Genomic DNA, 18908 nt, shown 5'->3' with positions numbered 1-18908 from the left:
TGGAGATGAGAAACCAGGCTTCCAATCTCTAATTCATATCAAGCAAAAAAGGGACGGGAATCGGAGTATTTTGTGGTGAGGATCTCAATTTCTCCAATGGAAACTGTTCTACTGTGTAAATATTCAATGGGCTACAGTGAGAAATGAAGTCAGTAGCTCTATAGCTAGGGCACTCAGCTGGGGTATGGGAATCCCTGCTCCATTAAGAATTTTTTAATAAATCAAATAGAAGAGCTTCTACAGGACAGATGAGAGCCCCAGCCTCAGAGTACCTCACAGTGGTTAGGGTACTCTCACCTGTGATACTGGAAAGCTGGGTTCAAGGCCCTGCTCTGTATCAGGCAGGCTGGAACTCTGAACTATGGTGTCCTAACTACTGGCTATCTAAGACTTGGAATACTAGCCTAAAGGGGGCACTTTCTCTGCCTGTGGCAGCTGTATTTTGTGTGGTGCCCAAGCTGGTAGATGTCAGAGTATGGCTATTAGTTTGCGCCCCAGAGGTTAGGTAGATGGACATTAGGTGCTGAGCTGCTTGCTAGTGTTTGGACTCTCCACATTCCATCCATCACATAAAAAGTGATATGTGAAGCCTGCACCTCAGCAGGCTGGGATGGAAGTTTCCATCCTTGCTGTACACAGCCAGGTAGAACCTTGAAGTCCGTAGACGGAAACAGCAGCTGGCCCTTATCAGCTTTAACCCATGTACCTGAGCTGAGAAACTACTAAGTGGTAAACAAATTTGACCTCAGTCTCAGCTCATATGAGTGATAAGAATGGCACTGAGCCAGCACGTGCAACCCAGTAAACAACTGTGATATAACTAGTGTGGGGAGTCCCGTGCCCCGGTGAGTTTCGCCGGGGACCTAGACCTCGGAGGGTGCCCTAGATTCCCCCAGCTGAAGCCATATCCACTGCGGCCCCGGTGCAAGGGGAAAGGGATGAGACTCCCTACAAACTGAAGGGACATAAGATTTCTAAGTGCCTGTTACTCTTTTATGCATTGCTCTGCCTGAACTTATTGATGTGTCACTTTGCAGTGGCTGTGTAACCATTTGGCAGTATTAACTCTGTAATAGTAGTGATGTAGTGAGATTAATAAAAGCAACTATCTCTAATCGACCCCTACGGTGAAGAGAATGCATAATCCTGTTTGGCCATGGCTCTGTGAGCTGGCACCAACCAGCAGAATTTTAGGGACCTGGGAGACTAGGTTCTTACAGATAGAGACAGCAGCTGAAAGGAGGTTTTGTCAATGACAATGGTACTTACAGGCAGTTAGGTTCCTAAATTGCCCTTGTGATTCTCATCTCTTAATTCCTAAAAATGTACAAGACTCTTAAACTAGATAATTCAGTGCCACAGATCCAGGAAGAAAACAATACGAACTTTCCAACAGGGTGATGATGATAAAAAACAAAAATCAATGTGAGCTTTGGATTCTTTAACCACGAGATGAAATTCAAAAAGGACAAATGTGAAGTACTTCATTCAGGAAGGAAAATCAATTGCACACATTTAAAAACATAAAAAGAAAGAGGACTATCTAGGAAGGAGATACGGGGATTATAGTGATTACAAGTTAAATATGAGTCAACAGTATAATACTGTTAAAAAAAAAATCTCTCCAATCCTACATAATTCTAGTATGTATAAACAGAAGTGTTGTAAGCAAAACATGAGAAGCAATTCTTTTGCTCAACTCCACTGGTTTTCAAACCTGGGTCACGGGCCTCCACGGGTAAGCTGTTGGCAGGTCCACAACACCTTGTTTAATCAAGTGTCCATAGCCATTGAGCATCACAGCCCCCGCTCACTGTGGTTCGCTGTTTCCAGTCAAAAGTGATACTTGAACAGTAGGTCACTGGTTCTAATTCCTCTTTTTCTAGGTGCAACATAAATCCATGAAGCCACAAGTACTACAAATTCATACGCAGCAGCTTATTTGGAGGTTGGAGAGAGTGAGCACGATCCACTTCAGACTCAATGCCTCTCCCTCCAAGAAATATTAGACCATTTCATTGAATTTACATACTTCTCACTTGTTCCACAGAAAAAAAATAATATCCAAAACAAATACATGACTCACAAATTACAGGTCTGTAAGAAGCCTAAGTTTAATAACTTTCATAACATTTATTAGGAAAGAAGGATTGACAAGGAAGCAGTCAGAGTGACAGACAAGGAAGGGTTCTGTATCATAATTAGGTCACTCAAGATCCCAATTATGATAGGAATAGTAGCTCCAAACAGATTATCATGAAAAGGAAAGAACATATATTAACTCTCACTGTCCAAGCTTTAAAAGCTAAAAATATAAAAGCACAGTGTAAATATATTTTAGTTAGATCAATAATTTTAATTTTGAAAAAGTAATTAAACAATAAGCGAAGACAGGCCCTCAATATTAATCTCCCCTCTGATCTACACAGTTAGGTCAATGTCAGGTAGGTTACACCAATCTAATTATGTCTGGGTATGTTTACACACAATTTTTATTTTGGGAGAAGGATGCAAATAGCGCTGCGTATTTCCATACTTCCTCCGCTTTTTTTCGGAAGAGGTTATTCCAGTATTTACCTGCATCTACACACGGCCAAATGTAAAAATAAACCCATATTTTGAAAGACCCCTTATTCCTCCTACAATGATGTTCACAGGGGTCTTTCGAAATAGGGGTTTATTTTGAAATTTGGCCAGTGTAGACACGGGTAAATACCTGAAGAGCCTCTTCCAAAAAAACCCAAAAAAACGAGGAAGTATGCAAATACACAGCGCTATTTGCATCCTTCTCCTGAAATAAAAATTGTGTGCAGACATACCCTCAGTGACTACTCTATTGCCTTCTCCCATTGATGTAAGTGCCTTACTATGCTGACACAACAACTCCATTTCCACTTGCAGTTCAGGGCCCAGCAGCATCTGCATCTGCTGTTGGCAGTCCTGTCAATTTCACAGCAGGAGAAGTGAAATTGACAAGAAAGCTGAGCGCTAGAGCCCAGCTGCCCCCTGCTTCTAGCTGGAAGCCAGAGTGAGAAGCCTGGGCAGCTAAACTTCACCCCCAGCTGGGAACTGTGGTTGTCATAATTGGTAAGGCTGCTCAGCTCCCAGTAGGGAGCAGGTAGGAGAGTATGAGATGAGAACCCTTCCTCCCCCAGTGGAGAACAGGGAGGCAAGAAGTCCTAGATGGCTTCCTCCACTCCCAGTGGATTGTCCACACTCTGAGCAACATAATTATACCAGCATAAATGTGTAGTGTAGACCAGGGCACAGGCAGACACCTCCTTCAACAGAATTCAAGGATAGTCCAAAATCCCCTACCTGGGTTCTAATTTCTTAAGTCTTCAGGTGCCCTTTAGGACCCAACTCCATACCAACTACATTCTGTGACCATCCAAAATGGCCCAGTCTTTTGGAAATAAAACAAAATCCCACAAAAATTTTATCCCAGTTTCAGCTGCGCAGTCCCTTAGGGAGGTGAGGCTGCATTTTTCTGCTTCCCAGCACTCTCTGCCTGACATTTATCTTCTCCAACAGAACTATCCATTACACATTTTTTGGTGATTTTCAAGACCTGTTCACTCCCTTGTGACGCTGAAACAAACATACAAAATTAAGGACTTCCTCCCTCCCCCCAATTCACTATGTAATTTATGGACAGCCCCACAGGTCTTTGTAGCCTCTCCCTTCCTTGTATAAGGTCTCTCCAAGCGTCTCATTGTAGGCAGCTTTCCTCACTCTCTTTTACTTATTAAGCCTTTTCCCCCTAAAGACTTAGAAGTCTTCTTGCACCTTGACGCACCCTATAGGCAGAGCTATAGCTTCCTGGGATTCTTCCTCCTCCTCTGCCCCCCACCTCTGGCTTCTGGAGTTAGCCTTGAAATCAAGGTTGGTTTAGGCCCTTGCTCTCCAATCCATGGAACAAGTAATGTGGCAATAATATATAAGAACAGGAGGCAGATGGCCTCCAATAACTAAGAAAGAAAAAAATCAAATCACACATATTAGAAAATAGTGTATTTAAAACAAATATGGTTCTTTGGCTATTAATGCTATATTATGTTACACTGCATCACTTATTTACCTTCCTATCAAAAAGGTTTACTACAAAGATAATACTTTTTTCAAACATGTAACAGATGACTTGGCTACAATCATTTTGTTGGACTGAGAGAGGTGATTCAGAGAAGGAGGATATGGTTTGATCATATTATTTAAAAGGAAAACATCTTTAATTCTGGCCGTGCTGAGCCGGGGAATAGGAATCTGTTTCTCATAACTTGTCAGACAGGAGCTAATGGCTGACTGACAGCAATTACGCATTTTGCTCTAGTATCTCACTTTTTTTGGCTGCTCTACTCTCATTAGTTCCAGAGATATTAGGTGGTCTCATAGAGGCAATATTGCAAAGATAAGGTTCATATTAACTTTAAGTAAAAGCCTTTGGTCTTACAAAGAAATAATTTTTATTTGCTCTTCAACTGTCCTGAGATTACGACTATAAAATTACTCAGTAATACAAAATTCACAGTCATTATGAGAAATTAATGCAATTCCCTCATGGCAGGTCAGAACAAAGTATCATTTGGTTTCCAGTTACAATATGCAGAAACGTCTTGGCATGTGGGGAAAAATGAAATATAACATAGGCATGTCCTTATAGCTTGGAAAAGAATGTATACCAACAGTGCAGGGTATAGAAAAAAGTATTAGGACCATGAGGGTCTTGGCTAGTCAAACTTAGCATTGAGAGAAAATGCACATAATTATATCTTACATCTTTGACAATAGTCTCTCTGCTTGAAATACACTCTAATAATATGTACATGGATCTGCATTCCACCTATTATGGGGCTGCTTTTTATAAGATGGCCAATCGATAAAAATATAATTTAAATGTCCCATTTTCTGATTCATTGCATATATATTCCTTTCATAACAGAAATCTTATTGTGGTGCACAATGGATGTTGAGTGACTTTGTTTTGCCTCAAGTCCCATGAGAGATTTAAAGGTTGGCAGTTTCTGCTGAAATTTAAGGACCACAGTAGGAGTAGGAAGACACTGAATGCACAGTCCCAAAAAAGAGCGAGCCAGACAGAAATATAAAAAATAGTTGTAGCAGCATACTTACGTACCTGCTTCATTTCACAATCACTCATCTTGTACCCACATGGGCAGACAGGCACACTTTATGTGCCATCTTTTGAAAATTAGGCTCTGAGATTTAGAATCAGAGTTTCACTCCAGTGCCTGAACACACATGGTCCAGAAATATCGTTCTCAATTAGCTTCCCACCCAAACAAGAAAAATGTTATTCCCTAAAACTAGACAGATGATGACTAAGCAGATTCAATAGCAATATGTGTGCGAGACCGACATATAATCTAATGAATGCCTGTTTGAAATTTTACTGTAATTACATGTAAATTTGTTTGCAACATTCAACCTTTAGTGTAGCTTAAAAAAATCCTCAGAGTAAAGAAGACCGAAGTTTTATGAATTGAAAAGGAACTGTATCGGAAGTATTTCATCTGTCAAGAGACATGGAGTTTTGATTTCCGAGGTCAGAAAAGAAAAAATGGAACTATAAAGATTTGTACCAATATAGTAAAAGTACTGAAATTGACAGAGATCACAAGTATCAGAGGGGTAGCCGTGTTAGTCTAAATTTGCAAAAGCGGCGAGGAGTCCTGTGGCACCTTATAGACTAACAAAGTGTTGGAGCATAAGCTTTCGTGGGCAAAGACCCACTTCGTCAGATGCATGTAGTGGAAATGTCCAGAGGCAGGTATAAATATGCAAGCCAGAATCAGGCTAGAGATAACGAGGTGAATAACAGAGATCACAGAGTCTCAAAACAAGTAGAGGACTTGGAGAATCAGCTTACTATAGACTCCAGTAGCAAAATCTTCAGCAGCCCCGAGGACAGCAGGAACAAAACATGCTTCCTTTCAGCAAAGACTCACTGAAAAGTTTGTTCAGTAATCTTGGCTTTAATTTCAGAAAGGGAAACTTAGCCAATACACCAAAATGTGCAACTTAAAATCTAAAGGAGAACATTAAGAGTTGAATGCATGATATGCATAAAGTCTTTGTGAAGCAAGGCTTACTAGGGGACAAAGACCAGCAGCGAACAATGCACAACATAATGGCAGCTTCAGAAAGGATAAAAACATTATGATATGCAGGCCCTAGATCATTGTCAATCCCCCAAAGCAAGATATATTAACCCTGGATAAATATGCCTGGATAGGGAGGCCTTACTTTGTGCTATAAGAAAAACTTAAAACACAACAAATAGGCTAGTAGCACTTTAGAGACTAACAAAACATGTAGATGGTATCATGAGCTTTCATGGGCACAACCCACTGCCCACGAAAGCTCATGATACCATCTACAATACACGTTTTGTTAGTCTTTAAAGTGGTACCAGACTATTTGTTGTGTTTTAAGTTTTCCTGTTACAGACTAACTCAGCTACCCCTCTGAAGCTTTTGTGCTATAACTTTTTCTCAGCCTGCCACAACAGTGACAGATACGTTGTCCTACCCCAAAAGTCAGTCATGCTATGGTGATACTCTCTCCGCCCCGGTCTACATTTTGAAATAACAAGTAGAGCGTCCACACTACCAAACCCGTTATTTCAAAATAAGGGGCTGGTTATTTCAAAATAACAACTCCTGAGTTCCTTGGGGAATAAACTTATTTTGAAATAGTTATTTCGGGAATTATTATTTGGAAATACGTTGTTTCAAAATAATTTCTTAGGCTATGTCTAGACTACGTTCTATTTTTGAGAGAGGATTTTTCCTATCTCACTTTCGAAAGAGGATTTTTTTGAAAGTGAAAATAGTCTGGTTTCGGGTTTTTTTTGGGGGGGGGGAACCCTTTTTGAAAAAAACGCTCTTCCTTAAAAAATGAGGTTTACGCATTTTTTTCAAAAAAGGGTTTTTTTCCCCGAAAAAAAAGCATCCAGAATACTTTCACTTTCAAAAGATCCTCTTTCAAAAGTATGATTCCCACAGAATGCCCTCAGTGGCTACATTATTTAAGGTAACCTTCATGTACAATAGTTGGAGTAATACAACTTTAAAATGTGATAACTTTTCCAAGGCAAATTTTGGCACAGCAGTTCAAACAAACATGCATTTTATTCAAGTATTTTGTTATAACAAGGTCTTTATTTCCTTTGAAGATCTACTGCATATTATCACTAGAGGTGAACAAACACAGCAAAACATCATTCACACATATTGTTGGGTGATTTGGCTGGCATTCATCACTTTTATTTACTTATTCCTGAACATTTGGGAAGAACAAGATTTTATTAGGAAGAATATTTGCAGAAAGCAGAAGCATGATGATACTACCATAGAGTGTGTCTACACTGCATGGCTCCATCGACAGAGCCATGTAGATGAGTTTACTAGACATAGCAAAATGAAGCGGCAATTTAAATAATCGCGCTTCATTTACATCAAAATGGCCACCGAGCTGTACTGACAATCAGCTGATCCAGCACAGTGGACCAGTCTCGACATGCCACAGTTGACAAGGGAAGCCTTTGTCGACCGCTCCGATATGCCTCATGAAACTCTGGTAGGCCTTGTGGCACTGATTGCATCAATATTCACTAGGGCTGCTTTTTCTGCTTACAAGAACTGGCACACTTCTGGGATGAGCCTGAGCCCATAAAACAGCACACACTGCCAACTAGCCTTAGTACTTCATAAGTTTTCCAGGACCAAAGGGATGACCCTGGGAAAACCTGGATAGGTGGTAACCCTACTAGTCACACTGTAAAGGCGACCATGACTATTTATAAGGTCCTTTTTATTATTTAGCTAATTTATGTGTACAATTATGGAGAGCTGTGGATAGTTTCTGAGCACAAAAATTGATTTATTTTGTTTATAAAATGTAGATCAATCCAGGCAGAGTACAGAAATAACTACATCTGAAATGAAATGCCAAATATTCAAACTGACTAGTTAGTCAACAAGAGGCTAAAATTTGGCAGCACAAACTATCAATAATAAATTGATAAAAAATCATGAATCGCTTGTGGATAATTATCAGAAAGAAAACAATGACAAATTTCAGGTAATTTGTGAGCAGAAAAAAAGGGATGCACTTTTCAGGTAAAATTATTGCAAGTGAATAATTTGACCAGTTCTGGCCAGCCATCTTGTACCCACATGTGTGTTCTCTAGAGCTGGGGAACAGATTATGTTTGGGCCACATACAGTTGTACCAAAGCATAAAAAGTTCCCTCTATCCTAGCCCACTTCTATCACATATGCACAATGAATGACATAACCCTATATGTTTAAAGTTAATGTTTTAACCAATGAGTGTTTAATATCTTTACAATGCATTGCACAAGAAAAGTGCTATGTATATATCCTTTGAAATACTATCTTAATAGCACTTTGGAGAGAATATTTGCTGTCCAAATATCAAATGTATTATAATTCCAATATTTACCCTTTCCATTTCTGTAGTCTTAAGGTGGATAATCTCAGTGAAGCCAAATTTTAAGAGGGGGCTATCATAAATTGCTAAGAATATTAGTATAGTCACAAAGTAAATGTAGTCTACAGGCAGTCCTCGGGTTACGTACAAGATAGGGACTATAGATTTGTATGTAAGTCGGAACTGGCTCCAGATTCAGCCGCTGCTGCTGAAACTGATCAGGGGCTGACTACAGGAAGCCGGAGGCAGAATTGCTCTGCCCCCAGCTTCCTGGAATCAGCCACTGATCAGTTTCAACAGCGGCTGAATCTCGAGCCTGGGACAGAACAGCTGGGCTGCCAGGTAGATCCCTGCAGGACCAACCCGACAGCACCCCAGCTGCTCTACCCCAGGGTCCACAACAAAAGCCTGGTCTGCTGGGGGGGGGGGCGCACTAGCTGCACCCACCCCCCAGCAGACCAGGGACACGGGGAACAAAGCCACAGCGGCGGCGGGGTGCCGCGCCTCCCCGGCTTTGCTCTGGCAAAGCCTCAGAGGCGCGGGACCCCTCCGCCTCCCCGGCTTTGCTCCAGGTGTCCCTGGTTTGCTGGAGACGGTCCCCAGCAGACCAGGGGCACCCGGAGCAAAGCCGGGGAGGTGGGGGGTCCCGTGCCTCTGAGGCTTTGCTGTGGCAAAGCCTCAGAGGCGCGGGACCCCGCCACCGCTGCGGCTTTGCTCCCGGTGTCCCTGGTCTGCTGGAGACGGTCCCCAGCAGACAAGGGCACCTGGAGCAGCTTTTCTCGCCCCAGAGGTCGAGGTGGCGGGACCGCTGCGCTCTGGGCGGTCCCGCTGCGTGCAAGCTCCGGGGCGAGAAAGCCCCGTTCGTAAGTGCGGATCCGACATAAGTCGGATCTGCTTAACTCGGGGACTGCCTGTACTTGTATCCAAAAGAATGGAGTATTTATTTAAGTCCTGCAAAAGAATGTGTTACGGAAATTGCAATAATGCAATGTATTCAGACTCCCTAAAGCTACATTTCCCTACAACAGGGGGCATAGTCACTGGGAAAGGAGCGGAAATAAAGGACACTAACTTCTGATGGTTTAAATCTTAATTTCTGAAAAAAAATGCAAACTCTTGGTACTATTTTTATTATATGATTATTTCTAATATGCACTGTATCAGAGACACTAACACAACATCATAAAGATGGTAGAATATTCAATGACCATACTTTTTAGAGGCCTGTTTAAAAAGACACTATCAAGGCTAGAAAGCTAAGAAGGTACAAGGGGTAGCTTTACAATATTTCCAATTTTCCATTTCATCTGGAGAACACTCCTATAATATACCCTGTAGTTCCATACACATAGTACAGAAGAAACCTAGAAAATTCTGCAGTAACATTATCTATATATTTTAGAATTGTGAGTCAGCCTGTCTGTCCATCTGTGAGTCCGTTTGCTCAAGAACTGCTGCTAAATGGCAAGAGCTAAGACCACCAAATTTTGTATGAAACTTCTTATCATAACCTGTAAGCAAGATGAGGGTTTGGTTGTGCCAGGACAGTGGGATGTGCCTGGAATTCAATTGTTTCTTAAAAAATGGAAAGGGAGGTCTCTGGTAGCAGGGGCAGTTATATTGTATAATAACCATGGGGTGGCAGCAAGGGGCCAGAGATGGCCCACTGTGAGATATTCCATGACCAGGGTTATATGACAGATCAGATTAGGTGAGGTGATGGATAATGCTGGTCTTAAAATCTGTTAACCATTTATATGAGATGATCCAAACCCAAGCACAGAGTATCAAAAATGAATATTAACTTTCTCAAGAGAATGAAAGATAGAGCCTATGAGCAGTCAAACTATTAAGAATATACTTAGATTGATCCAGGACATTTCACAAGAAAAAAACTAACCAAGTTAGAAAATGACTGATTAAAATATACAAAGTTGTGCTATGGATGGTACACATGCTATACATTGTTAGAAAACTTTTCAGCAGTTTGTTTTTCCAGGTCCTCTGGATCTGAATTAGTCCCATCACTCCAGTTCAGAATGTGTGTCACTCCAATATGCATACTAATAAACTTTAGAAATGAGAAAATATGGCGTTTCTATAAAAAATATGGGGATGTAACATCACAGCTGGTTTCTGGTATTGTTGTCATTTATATAAAACTGTTTGTATAGCTCTAAATCAGGTGGTGAAAGACTCCCTGGTCTTTCTCATAAGTTTGATTGGTTTTCTTTGTTGAAACATACAAACAGGACAGTCCAAAACTTAGAATAGAAGAAAAGAAACTAAGAATGAGTTTTATAACATAAAACACCTATAACAGGAAAATGTCAAGGCAAGGAATCACTAGCCTCTCCAGTATTTGGGTTGACACAACATTCCAAACTGCTCTGTCATTTCACATGCATACAGTACAATATGCAGGAATGTTTGTGCCATCAGAGCTAAACCTTATATCAGGCTTTATTAGAAGATTTACCCAGTGTTGCTTAGGTCCTTCAGGGCATGGGGCTAGAGCTGTGACAGTGCTGGAGTTAGGGCAGGGTGTGGGCTTGCAGGAGTCAGGGGGCTCTGAATGGTGGCGGGCGGTTAGGAGTCAGGGTAGGGAGTTCGGAGGTCGGGGCGGCTCAGGGCAGGGGGTGGGAATGCTGGAGTCAGGTCAGGGTGTTGGGAGGTGTGGGACTCCTTGCGGCAGCTGGGGCAATGGAGGCTGTGCTGCCCAGCCAGCAGCTGTTCCCAAGGCCTTATGCTCTTGCTGCCCCTCTGTGGCTGTTCTGCAGTATAACACTTGCTACTATCAGAGCCCTCCTTTTACACAGTATGAGACACAATCAGATTCCAGGCACATCCCATTGTCCTGGGACAATCAAACCCTGACCTTGCTTTAAGTTTTGATAAGAGAAAGCTGAACACCAAATTTGGTGGTCCTAGCTCTTACCATTTAGGAGAAGTCCTTGAACAAACAGACTCATAAACAGACACACACACACTTTCTCTCTCAAACATATAGTAGACGGGGGAGGAAAGGCAGTTGTGAGCTAAATATGGAATACAGTCTTGAAGTAAGAGTGTTTCTACATAGAAAAAAACCTAAATGCAAAATGTGGCAAGTCCTTTCTCATAGCCGTCCTATCCATAGGATGGTTCAGAGGAGGTGCCACATTGGGCGGGGAGGAGGAGGGAGAGAGCATGAGGCCTAGGGCAGCCTGGGAAATTACTGGGTGGTGGGAGGCCGGAAAGGGTTGGGCCCACCTTCAGACTCACCTGTAGTGGCAGAAGCAGAGTGATCCAGCCCCAACCTGTTCCACTCCATCAGTCCCCAGCCATGTCACGGTGCTTCACCATGGCCACAGAAAGCAGAGCGTCCTGACCCCAGCTGGCTCTGTTCCCCCAAGTGATGTGACTGGGAGCCAAACTTGGAAGAGCGCAATGGGCTGGGGACGAGTGGCTACACTTCCTACTGTCGCAGTGAGCGCACAAGTCCCCAGCTCCTGCTACCCGCACCAGGCCCCACTATAATCCCCTGGATTGCATTACTTAGAGGAGGGAGGTTGGGGGAATGGGTGCAATGGGGCAGAGGTGGAACAGGGACAGAGACTGGGGGAAGGGATGGAATTGGGGTGGAATAGGGCAGGAAGAAGTGGGATAGGGTGAGGCCTGAATTGGAAGAGGGGTTATCCTGGGCCCTGCAAATGGTGCTACCTAAAGTACTAAAGTACATAGCATCTTTTTTTTTTTTGTACTGATATTCTAAATAAGTTTAATCAATTAATCAATCTTCACAAACATCATAATCCCAAAAGACTTTATAAACTCAGGGTGAGATCATAGTCTATGTTTCAAAACCAAGAAAGAGGCAAAGAAACTCAGCAAGACACCACTGCTGGAGTCTCTCCTCCATTTGAAAAATTAGCCCCATTTTCATGCAGAGGACACAGAGCCTTGATGTTGCACATTTTGTACAAAAGAGCCAGACACCCTGCAGAATGCATAGTGCTTAGCTTATCTACTTCGAACAGAGGAAGGACACAGTTAATTATGTCAAATGACAAACTCGATTCTCCAGGATGGTTTCGACATTGCGATCCTGATACACAGATCATTCAAAAGAATCTCAGATTTTCCATGGTTTTCTCAGCACCATTATGCCATACCTGTGGCCAGATAGATGATATGGAAAAGCATGTCCTTGCCCTGCACCACATCCACTGCCACATGGGAAAATCGACTGTTGTCCTCCATGAAGTAAGGAATTGGAATAACTGGCTGAACCACCTCATGCATTAGAATAAATTTTTGGGCATCCTGAAGATTCCTCTCAGTCAGATTCATGTACTGTCCCTGGTCCATTGTACCACACTGTAAATAAATGAATAAATAAATAAATAAATGTATATATATTGTAAATACATCTAAAACTCATAAGAAATCTAAGAACGCCGGTGACGAGTTCCAAAATTAACCATTACTTATGTGGGGGAGGGGTTTTTTTTTGGGGGGGGGGGGCAGAGGACTTCATTCCACAATAAGTGAGTATCCATTTACAGGAGACACTCCGAAAAGGATGAGTCTCCAGATCAGTATGTCCTCTTTATTTGTATTGAGAAGGATCAGTCTGTTCACAAGAAAATGAAGCTGCAATGTTACATGAAGTTGTATCATAACTTCAGAAAAAGATGAGTTATGAAGAATAATTATTTCCATCTCCTGTCATCCATTCCCAATATCCAGCAGTTATAGACCTGGGGACATTCAGAGCATAGGTTTGCATCCCTGATAATATTAAAAAAAAATTCCTGACAATGTTTGCTAATAGTCTTTGATGGACCCATCCTTTGTGAACTTATCTAATTCTTTTTTAACCCAGTTATACTTTTGGACTTCACAAAAATCCTCTGACTATAAGCTCCACAAGTTGACTGTATGTTGTGTTGTTTGCTGCAAACCTGCTGCCTATTAAGTTAAATGGGAGAGCCCTGACTGCTGTATTATGTGAAGGGATAAATAACACTTCCTTATTCATTTTATCCACACTATTCATGATTTTATAGACATCTATCTTAGCTTCCTTTTAGTTGTCTCTTTTCCAAGCTTATCAGTTACAGTCTTTTTAGTTTCTCCTTATGTAGAAGCTGCTTTATACCCTTCTCTATATTCGGGATGTTAAAATGTGTTTATTTAGGTAAATGTGTAACTGCTAAAAATTTCAGCCGCTAGTCATTTACATATGGGAGGAGGGGAAGACGGCTCCCCACGTGTACTGGTTCCCATGGAGCCACCTCTGTATCAGAGGCAGCAGTGGCGGCGGGGTAGGGCCGGGGGTGAGGCAGCAGCAGAAAGCTGGTGCTTGCGCCTGCCAAGAAGCAGCAGTGTGGGAGGGCGCAGGTGGCTCCATGGGAGCTGGCATGCACGGGGAGCTGGCTCCCACCTGGTACCCTCTCATACTGAGGCAAAAGCATGGGGGGGGGGGGTAAGGGCGGTGAGGAGAGGCTGTGTGTAACTGTGCATGTTAACCAATGAGCCCAGGCTCATCGATTAATCATGCACATGTTTTCATGTTCACATCCCTACTCTATATCTTTTCCAGTTCTATGATAGATAGAAATTAGGTATCTATCTATTTGATTTAAGCAGTGTTAACAGCTCTGCAATTTCATATCTGAGTTCTCTCAAAACCTAACCAGTGCCCAGACTTTTGAGTCTTACAGTCAAACATATTATTATAAAAAGGGCTCTAATCAATATTCTCTGTCCTGTTCTGCTTCATCTGAATCATGCAGGCACCAGAAAGGAAGTGGAAACCACCCAGAAATCCCCTACTGGAGATTCTACTTCATGGATATAAAGATCTTTTGCTTCTAAAAAAGCCATAATTTCTTTCAACAACTTCACTAAATTCTACATTTAGTTCTACAAGTCAGACATACAAACCTCAACTTTAGGAGAAAGACTTTGCACTGAGGAGTACCTCGGTAAAAACAAGCTAACTTTGTAACTACCAATATTATAGAGCCATGCTGCTAATCAAATCATATTGTTAGGATCCGCAGAACTTTCTGGGCAGAAAAACAGGACTATATATTTTTTTCTTTTTCAGAAAGTTTCAAATATTGACTCACCTTTGGACTCATAAGTTTCATGATACAGAATCAAAATTGTCAGCCATTTTCAAGGGATGCACAGCATTATAGCTATACTACAGCTAACAACTGTGAATGAAGAGGCACACTGCTCCACAAACTATTTTTATTCCTTACTGCAATGACACATAAGTAGCCTTTGTTAAAGATGCATTAAATTCATGCGCACTTTAGGGGGACATCCCCTATACTTTTCAATGGCAAGTCTGGTTTTGCCGTCCAAATGGTCTGAAGACTGTTAGGATCTGTGTATCTTCTTTCACAGAAACAGTCACCATTTTCTGATCAGGGATTGGTCAAAACCTTCTTACCCTTTACCATCAAACAATACTCCCTCTTCCCATTGTTCTGGCACAGGGGAAGTGGACACAAGAGTAATGCAGCATGGTTTCACTTGGCCTAAATGCTAATAGTAGTCTCACACTTGAATTCCTTGTTCCTCTTTCATAGACTTGAGAATATCAACAGGTCAAAGCTGAACCCTTATACTTCTGCCTTTCCAGACACATCAGCTTTCCCAAGCACATCATTCTTTGGGGTGAGCATAAATATGGTCACAGCTAATACTGAGTGCACTATTTAGAGTGACCCGTGGGGGGCGTAGAGCTAGATGGTAAGAGTCTGTGTAAGCAGGTAGCACAGCCAGTCTTGCATTCATCCCAACCACAGTGTGCTGGGTCTCTGTAGTCTCTTCTACATGGTATCAGAGTGAAAATGAATAGAGAGTCAACAGATCAGAGAACATCCCTGAAAAAAGGAGAAAGGGAGAGGGAAGGGGCGGGCAGGAAGGCAAACAAGCAATCTTTCTAGCTCAGCCAGAACAGTGCACAGAGCTAGCAGTTCAACGAGCACAGAAAAGGTCAGAAAATACAGAAAATCCGGAGAGAACTGCTATGATGAGTCCAGGCTCCCACAAACAGTGGGGTAAGGAAAGCAAGAGACACTGAAACTAAGGCTAGGTCCACAGCAACACCAGCTTGCTTCCTGAAAAGTTACTCCACCTTACTCCATACAGGAGGACCTGGTAAAACAGCAGAGATGAGTACATCTGACTGAGACTTTTCCCAACCCCTCAGCCCCCAACAGAATTTAATTTCCTACACTGTGAGGGATGGCCACTGTGTGTAAGCAGATTCCAGAGGTTCCATCTGGCTCATGCCAGCAATCAGAGGAGAAACAATACCCTGCTCTGTACAGTGCGACTTGCAGCAGACAATATTATCCTTCCCAGAAGCCTCACAGCTGCTCACATAAAACAGCCCAGTATAATTAAAGTAGTACTGGAGAAGCATTTCATGTTACAGCACCATATGATTTGTGAGAAAGCACAATTTCACTTACGTAAGCAAGAGAAGGGTGAGTCAGTGAATGATTTCATAGCAACTCTGCACAACCTAATCCAACACTGAAATGTTCCACATGCAAGAAATGTCTAAAAGGGGCCCGTTACGCAGCAGGCTGCTGGTCTCAATCTACGGCAACAGCTGTCTTTCAAGACAATGACCTAAAAGACACTGAGCTCGCCCATTTGGAGCAATAGGAGATGAGCATGAAACCCCAGAATTAATCACAATAATCACCATAGGAAACCTATGAAATAACAGGCCCGTACGCAGGAATTTCTGTGGGGGATGTATGCTTTTTTTGTAAATGTGGATAACAATTTTTTTTAAATATAAAGGAGTTCAAAATAGTCATGAAATAACTGTGCATAAGAGAAGTTAATGAAAAAATTGAGTGGAAACAGTGATTGGTAAAATCATTTCGTTATAACATACTAAAAATGTATACAGTAATAAAGGTTTTACAGAAATTACCTTCTGGGATCATGGCGGGCAGCGCGACCGCCATAGCCACCCATTCCCGTGGCTCCCTTTGCCTGCTGCTGCTCTATCTGCTTGGTGAGGTCAGCGCTAGGTGAGTGGGGGCGGGGTATCTAGCTAGCGGGGCCAGGCCCAGGCCACTCCTGAGTGGAACACATTGTTCTCCCGGCCCTGTTATACTGCCACTAGCCCCAACCACCCATCCCCCCACAACACAGCGCTCTCCCATCTCCCTAACAGTGGTGCTCAAACTTTTTGGTCCGTGGCCCACCTGGCTCAATGCAAACCTTTCCATGGCTCTCTGTTAATTACATAATTACGCCCGAGTCATTTTGCTCGTGCTGCAGCTAGGGAGAATGGTTTAACGTAACCAGTAAGAAAGGCGATATTCAATTATTAAACAGATTAAGCAGTTTAACTTTTTCATATTAGTTTATCAAGGTCTTGTTTTAGTAGACTACCACTTGACATATTTTTATCCTATATAAGCCAAGCAAAACCAGGACATTGTCATCTGATGGTGCAGTCTTCCTTCAGGAACAATCATCTTGTCTGTGACACCTAGCAGCACATACCAATATAGGGTAGCACAATGCACACATTAGAAAAGATGTCCTAGCCACTATACATAGCCATATGAATATTTCAGAGACTTTCTAGCGAGCATAAAACTTCATGTGAAAACTGATCACAAATGCCTCCAAGTACTGAAAAAGAAGGAAAAGGCAGATGAATTACTGAATCAAGTGATGACTCACTGCAAAGAAAGCTGGACAAAACATATAGTAAGAAAGCTCTGTGATATCACATTGGATGGTTTCCAATAAATGTGACCCGCAACCAACTAGTTATCCTTACATCAATGTAACAGGAAATCCTCGACAGACTGCATGAGAGACCCCCAAGGTATTACAAAATACATAGAGAGAGCTAGTCTGGCAGCCTGCTCTGAGCAAACAACTACAACAGAGTGTTGAGAAATGTGATATTTGTGCTCACATGAGAACCAATCTGCTGGAAGCCGTACTACCATCTGCTCTACAACAAAGGCCATGGCAGACAGCTGGTATTGATCTTTTATATCTGGTCAATGTAGCCTGATTATTTCTCAAGATTCACTGAAATTGCCAAATTGCTTAATAACTCATTGTGTTCGTGCTCTCGAGGGTCCAAGACAACTACAGTGCAGACTCGAGTAGCATGCAAAAGTCTACTGAGTTTACTGAAGCAGCTGCCCGTGCACCATGAGTAGAGAGTCCCTGAAATCATATTGTTAGGTCCTTCTGACCTTGCCAAGCCAGCACAATAATCTTTATAATACATCAAAGAAATAGTCCCAGGAAGAAAAGAAACTCATTAGCCTTGTGCCAGCCCTACCTTCTACTCAGAGCTGGTCTTAGGGGTGGGCGAGCCAGGCGGTTGCCCGGGGCCGCCATCAGAGCTGGTCTTAGGGGCGGGCCATGACTACATTTCAGCCCCACCTCCCAAATCCTCCCCCCAGGTTTCCCTGGTTACTCCCCGATCCTTTTTTTTGTTTTGCTTGACAAATTGTTGTCCGGTATTTTTTTTGAAACCATCAGGCAAACCTACGGGCGAGCCGAGCGGTTGCCCAGGGCCGCTAATTGGTTAGGAATGGCCCTGCTTCTACCAGAGGGGTTATGGAAACCAGCAGTCTTTCCAGAAGTTCTGGGCTGGTCCTCTCCACAGGAAGCAAAAGATAGGTCTCTTCTCCTCCCTGGTCAGACAACTAATAAGCCATTCCTTCCAATTTTAATTGCCCTTAATTACCTGACTGCAAGTGCAGGTATAGCAGAATAGGGCTGAGTAGGCTCACAGTGGCTGATACATGGATCTGGAAGAATGGGTGAAGGGGTATGGAACACAGGCCTTCCTGTCAAAGGTAGGGGCTCAGGCAGAGACAGGAGCACCCTGGCAGTGAATGCCTGGCTGCGAAGATGGTGTCACCAGGAGGGCGTTGGCTTCCTTGACCACAGGATGCTATCCCATGGACTGCTAAGCAGGGATGGGGTTCACCTTTCAAGGAAGAGGAAGAGAGTATTTGGACACAGACTAGCTAACCTCGTGAGAAAGGCTTTAAACTCGGTTCTACAAGGGCAGATGACCAAAGCCCACAGGTAAGTGAAAAACATGGAGACCTGGGAGATGGGCCAGAAATGGGAGGTAGCATGGGCTATAATAGCAGAGTTAAAGGAGGGGCAAGGGAACACTGGGGGACCAAATCAAATCAGTATCTTATATGCCTGTATACAAATGCAAGAAGTATGGGGAATAAGCAAGAAGACCTTGAAGTGCTAATAAACAAACAGAACTATGACATAGTTGGTACCACAGACACTAGGGGTACGTCTACACTACATGGCTCCGTCGATGGAGCCATGTAGATTTGTTTATTGGGCAAAGGGAAATGAAGTGGCGATTTAAATAATCGCCGCTTCATTTAAATTTACAT

The 18908-nt window shown here is 42.6% G+C and overlaps 1 protein-coding gene across 3 annotated transcripts in view; it reads right to left on the bottom strand.

Moving 5' to 3' along the window:
- SEMA5A (semaphorin 5A) overlaps positions 1 to 18908 on the bottom strand; it is a 553406-nt gene that overhangs the window by 172991 nt on the left and 361507 nt on the right. For all 3 annotated transcript variants that reach the window (XM_075921490.2, XM_006111031.4, XM_075921491.2), the window contains one exon: positions 12630 to 12834. In XM_075921490.2, the coding sequence (XP_075777605.2) occupies positions 12630 to 12834 (205 nt within the window). The remainder of the gene's footprint in view (positions 1 to 12629; positions 12835 to 18908) is intronic.

This window comes from Pelodiscus sinensis, chromosome 2 (assembly GCF_052426305.1).
Source record: "Pelodiscus sinensis isolate ZL-2025 chromosome 2, ASM5242630v1, whole genome shotgun sequence".
Lineage (NCBI taxonomy): Eukaryota > Metazoa > Chordata > Testudines > Trionychidae > Pelodiscus > Pelodiscus sinensis.
The sequence above is the reverse complement of the archived record's forward strand: the minus strand, read 5'-3'. Positions and strand labels throughout refer to the sequence as shown.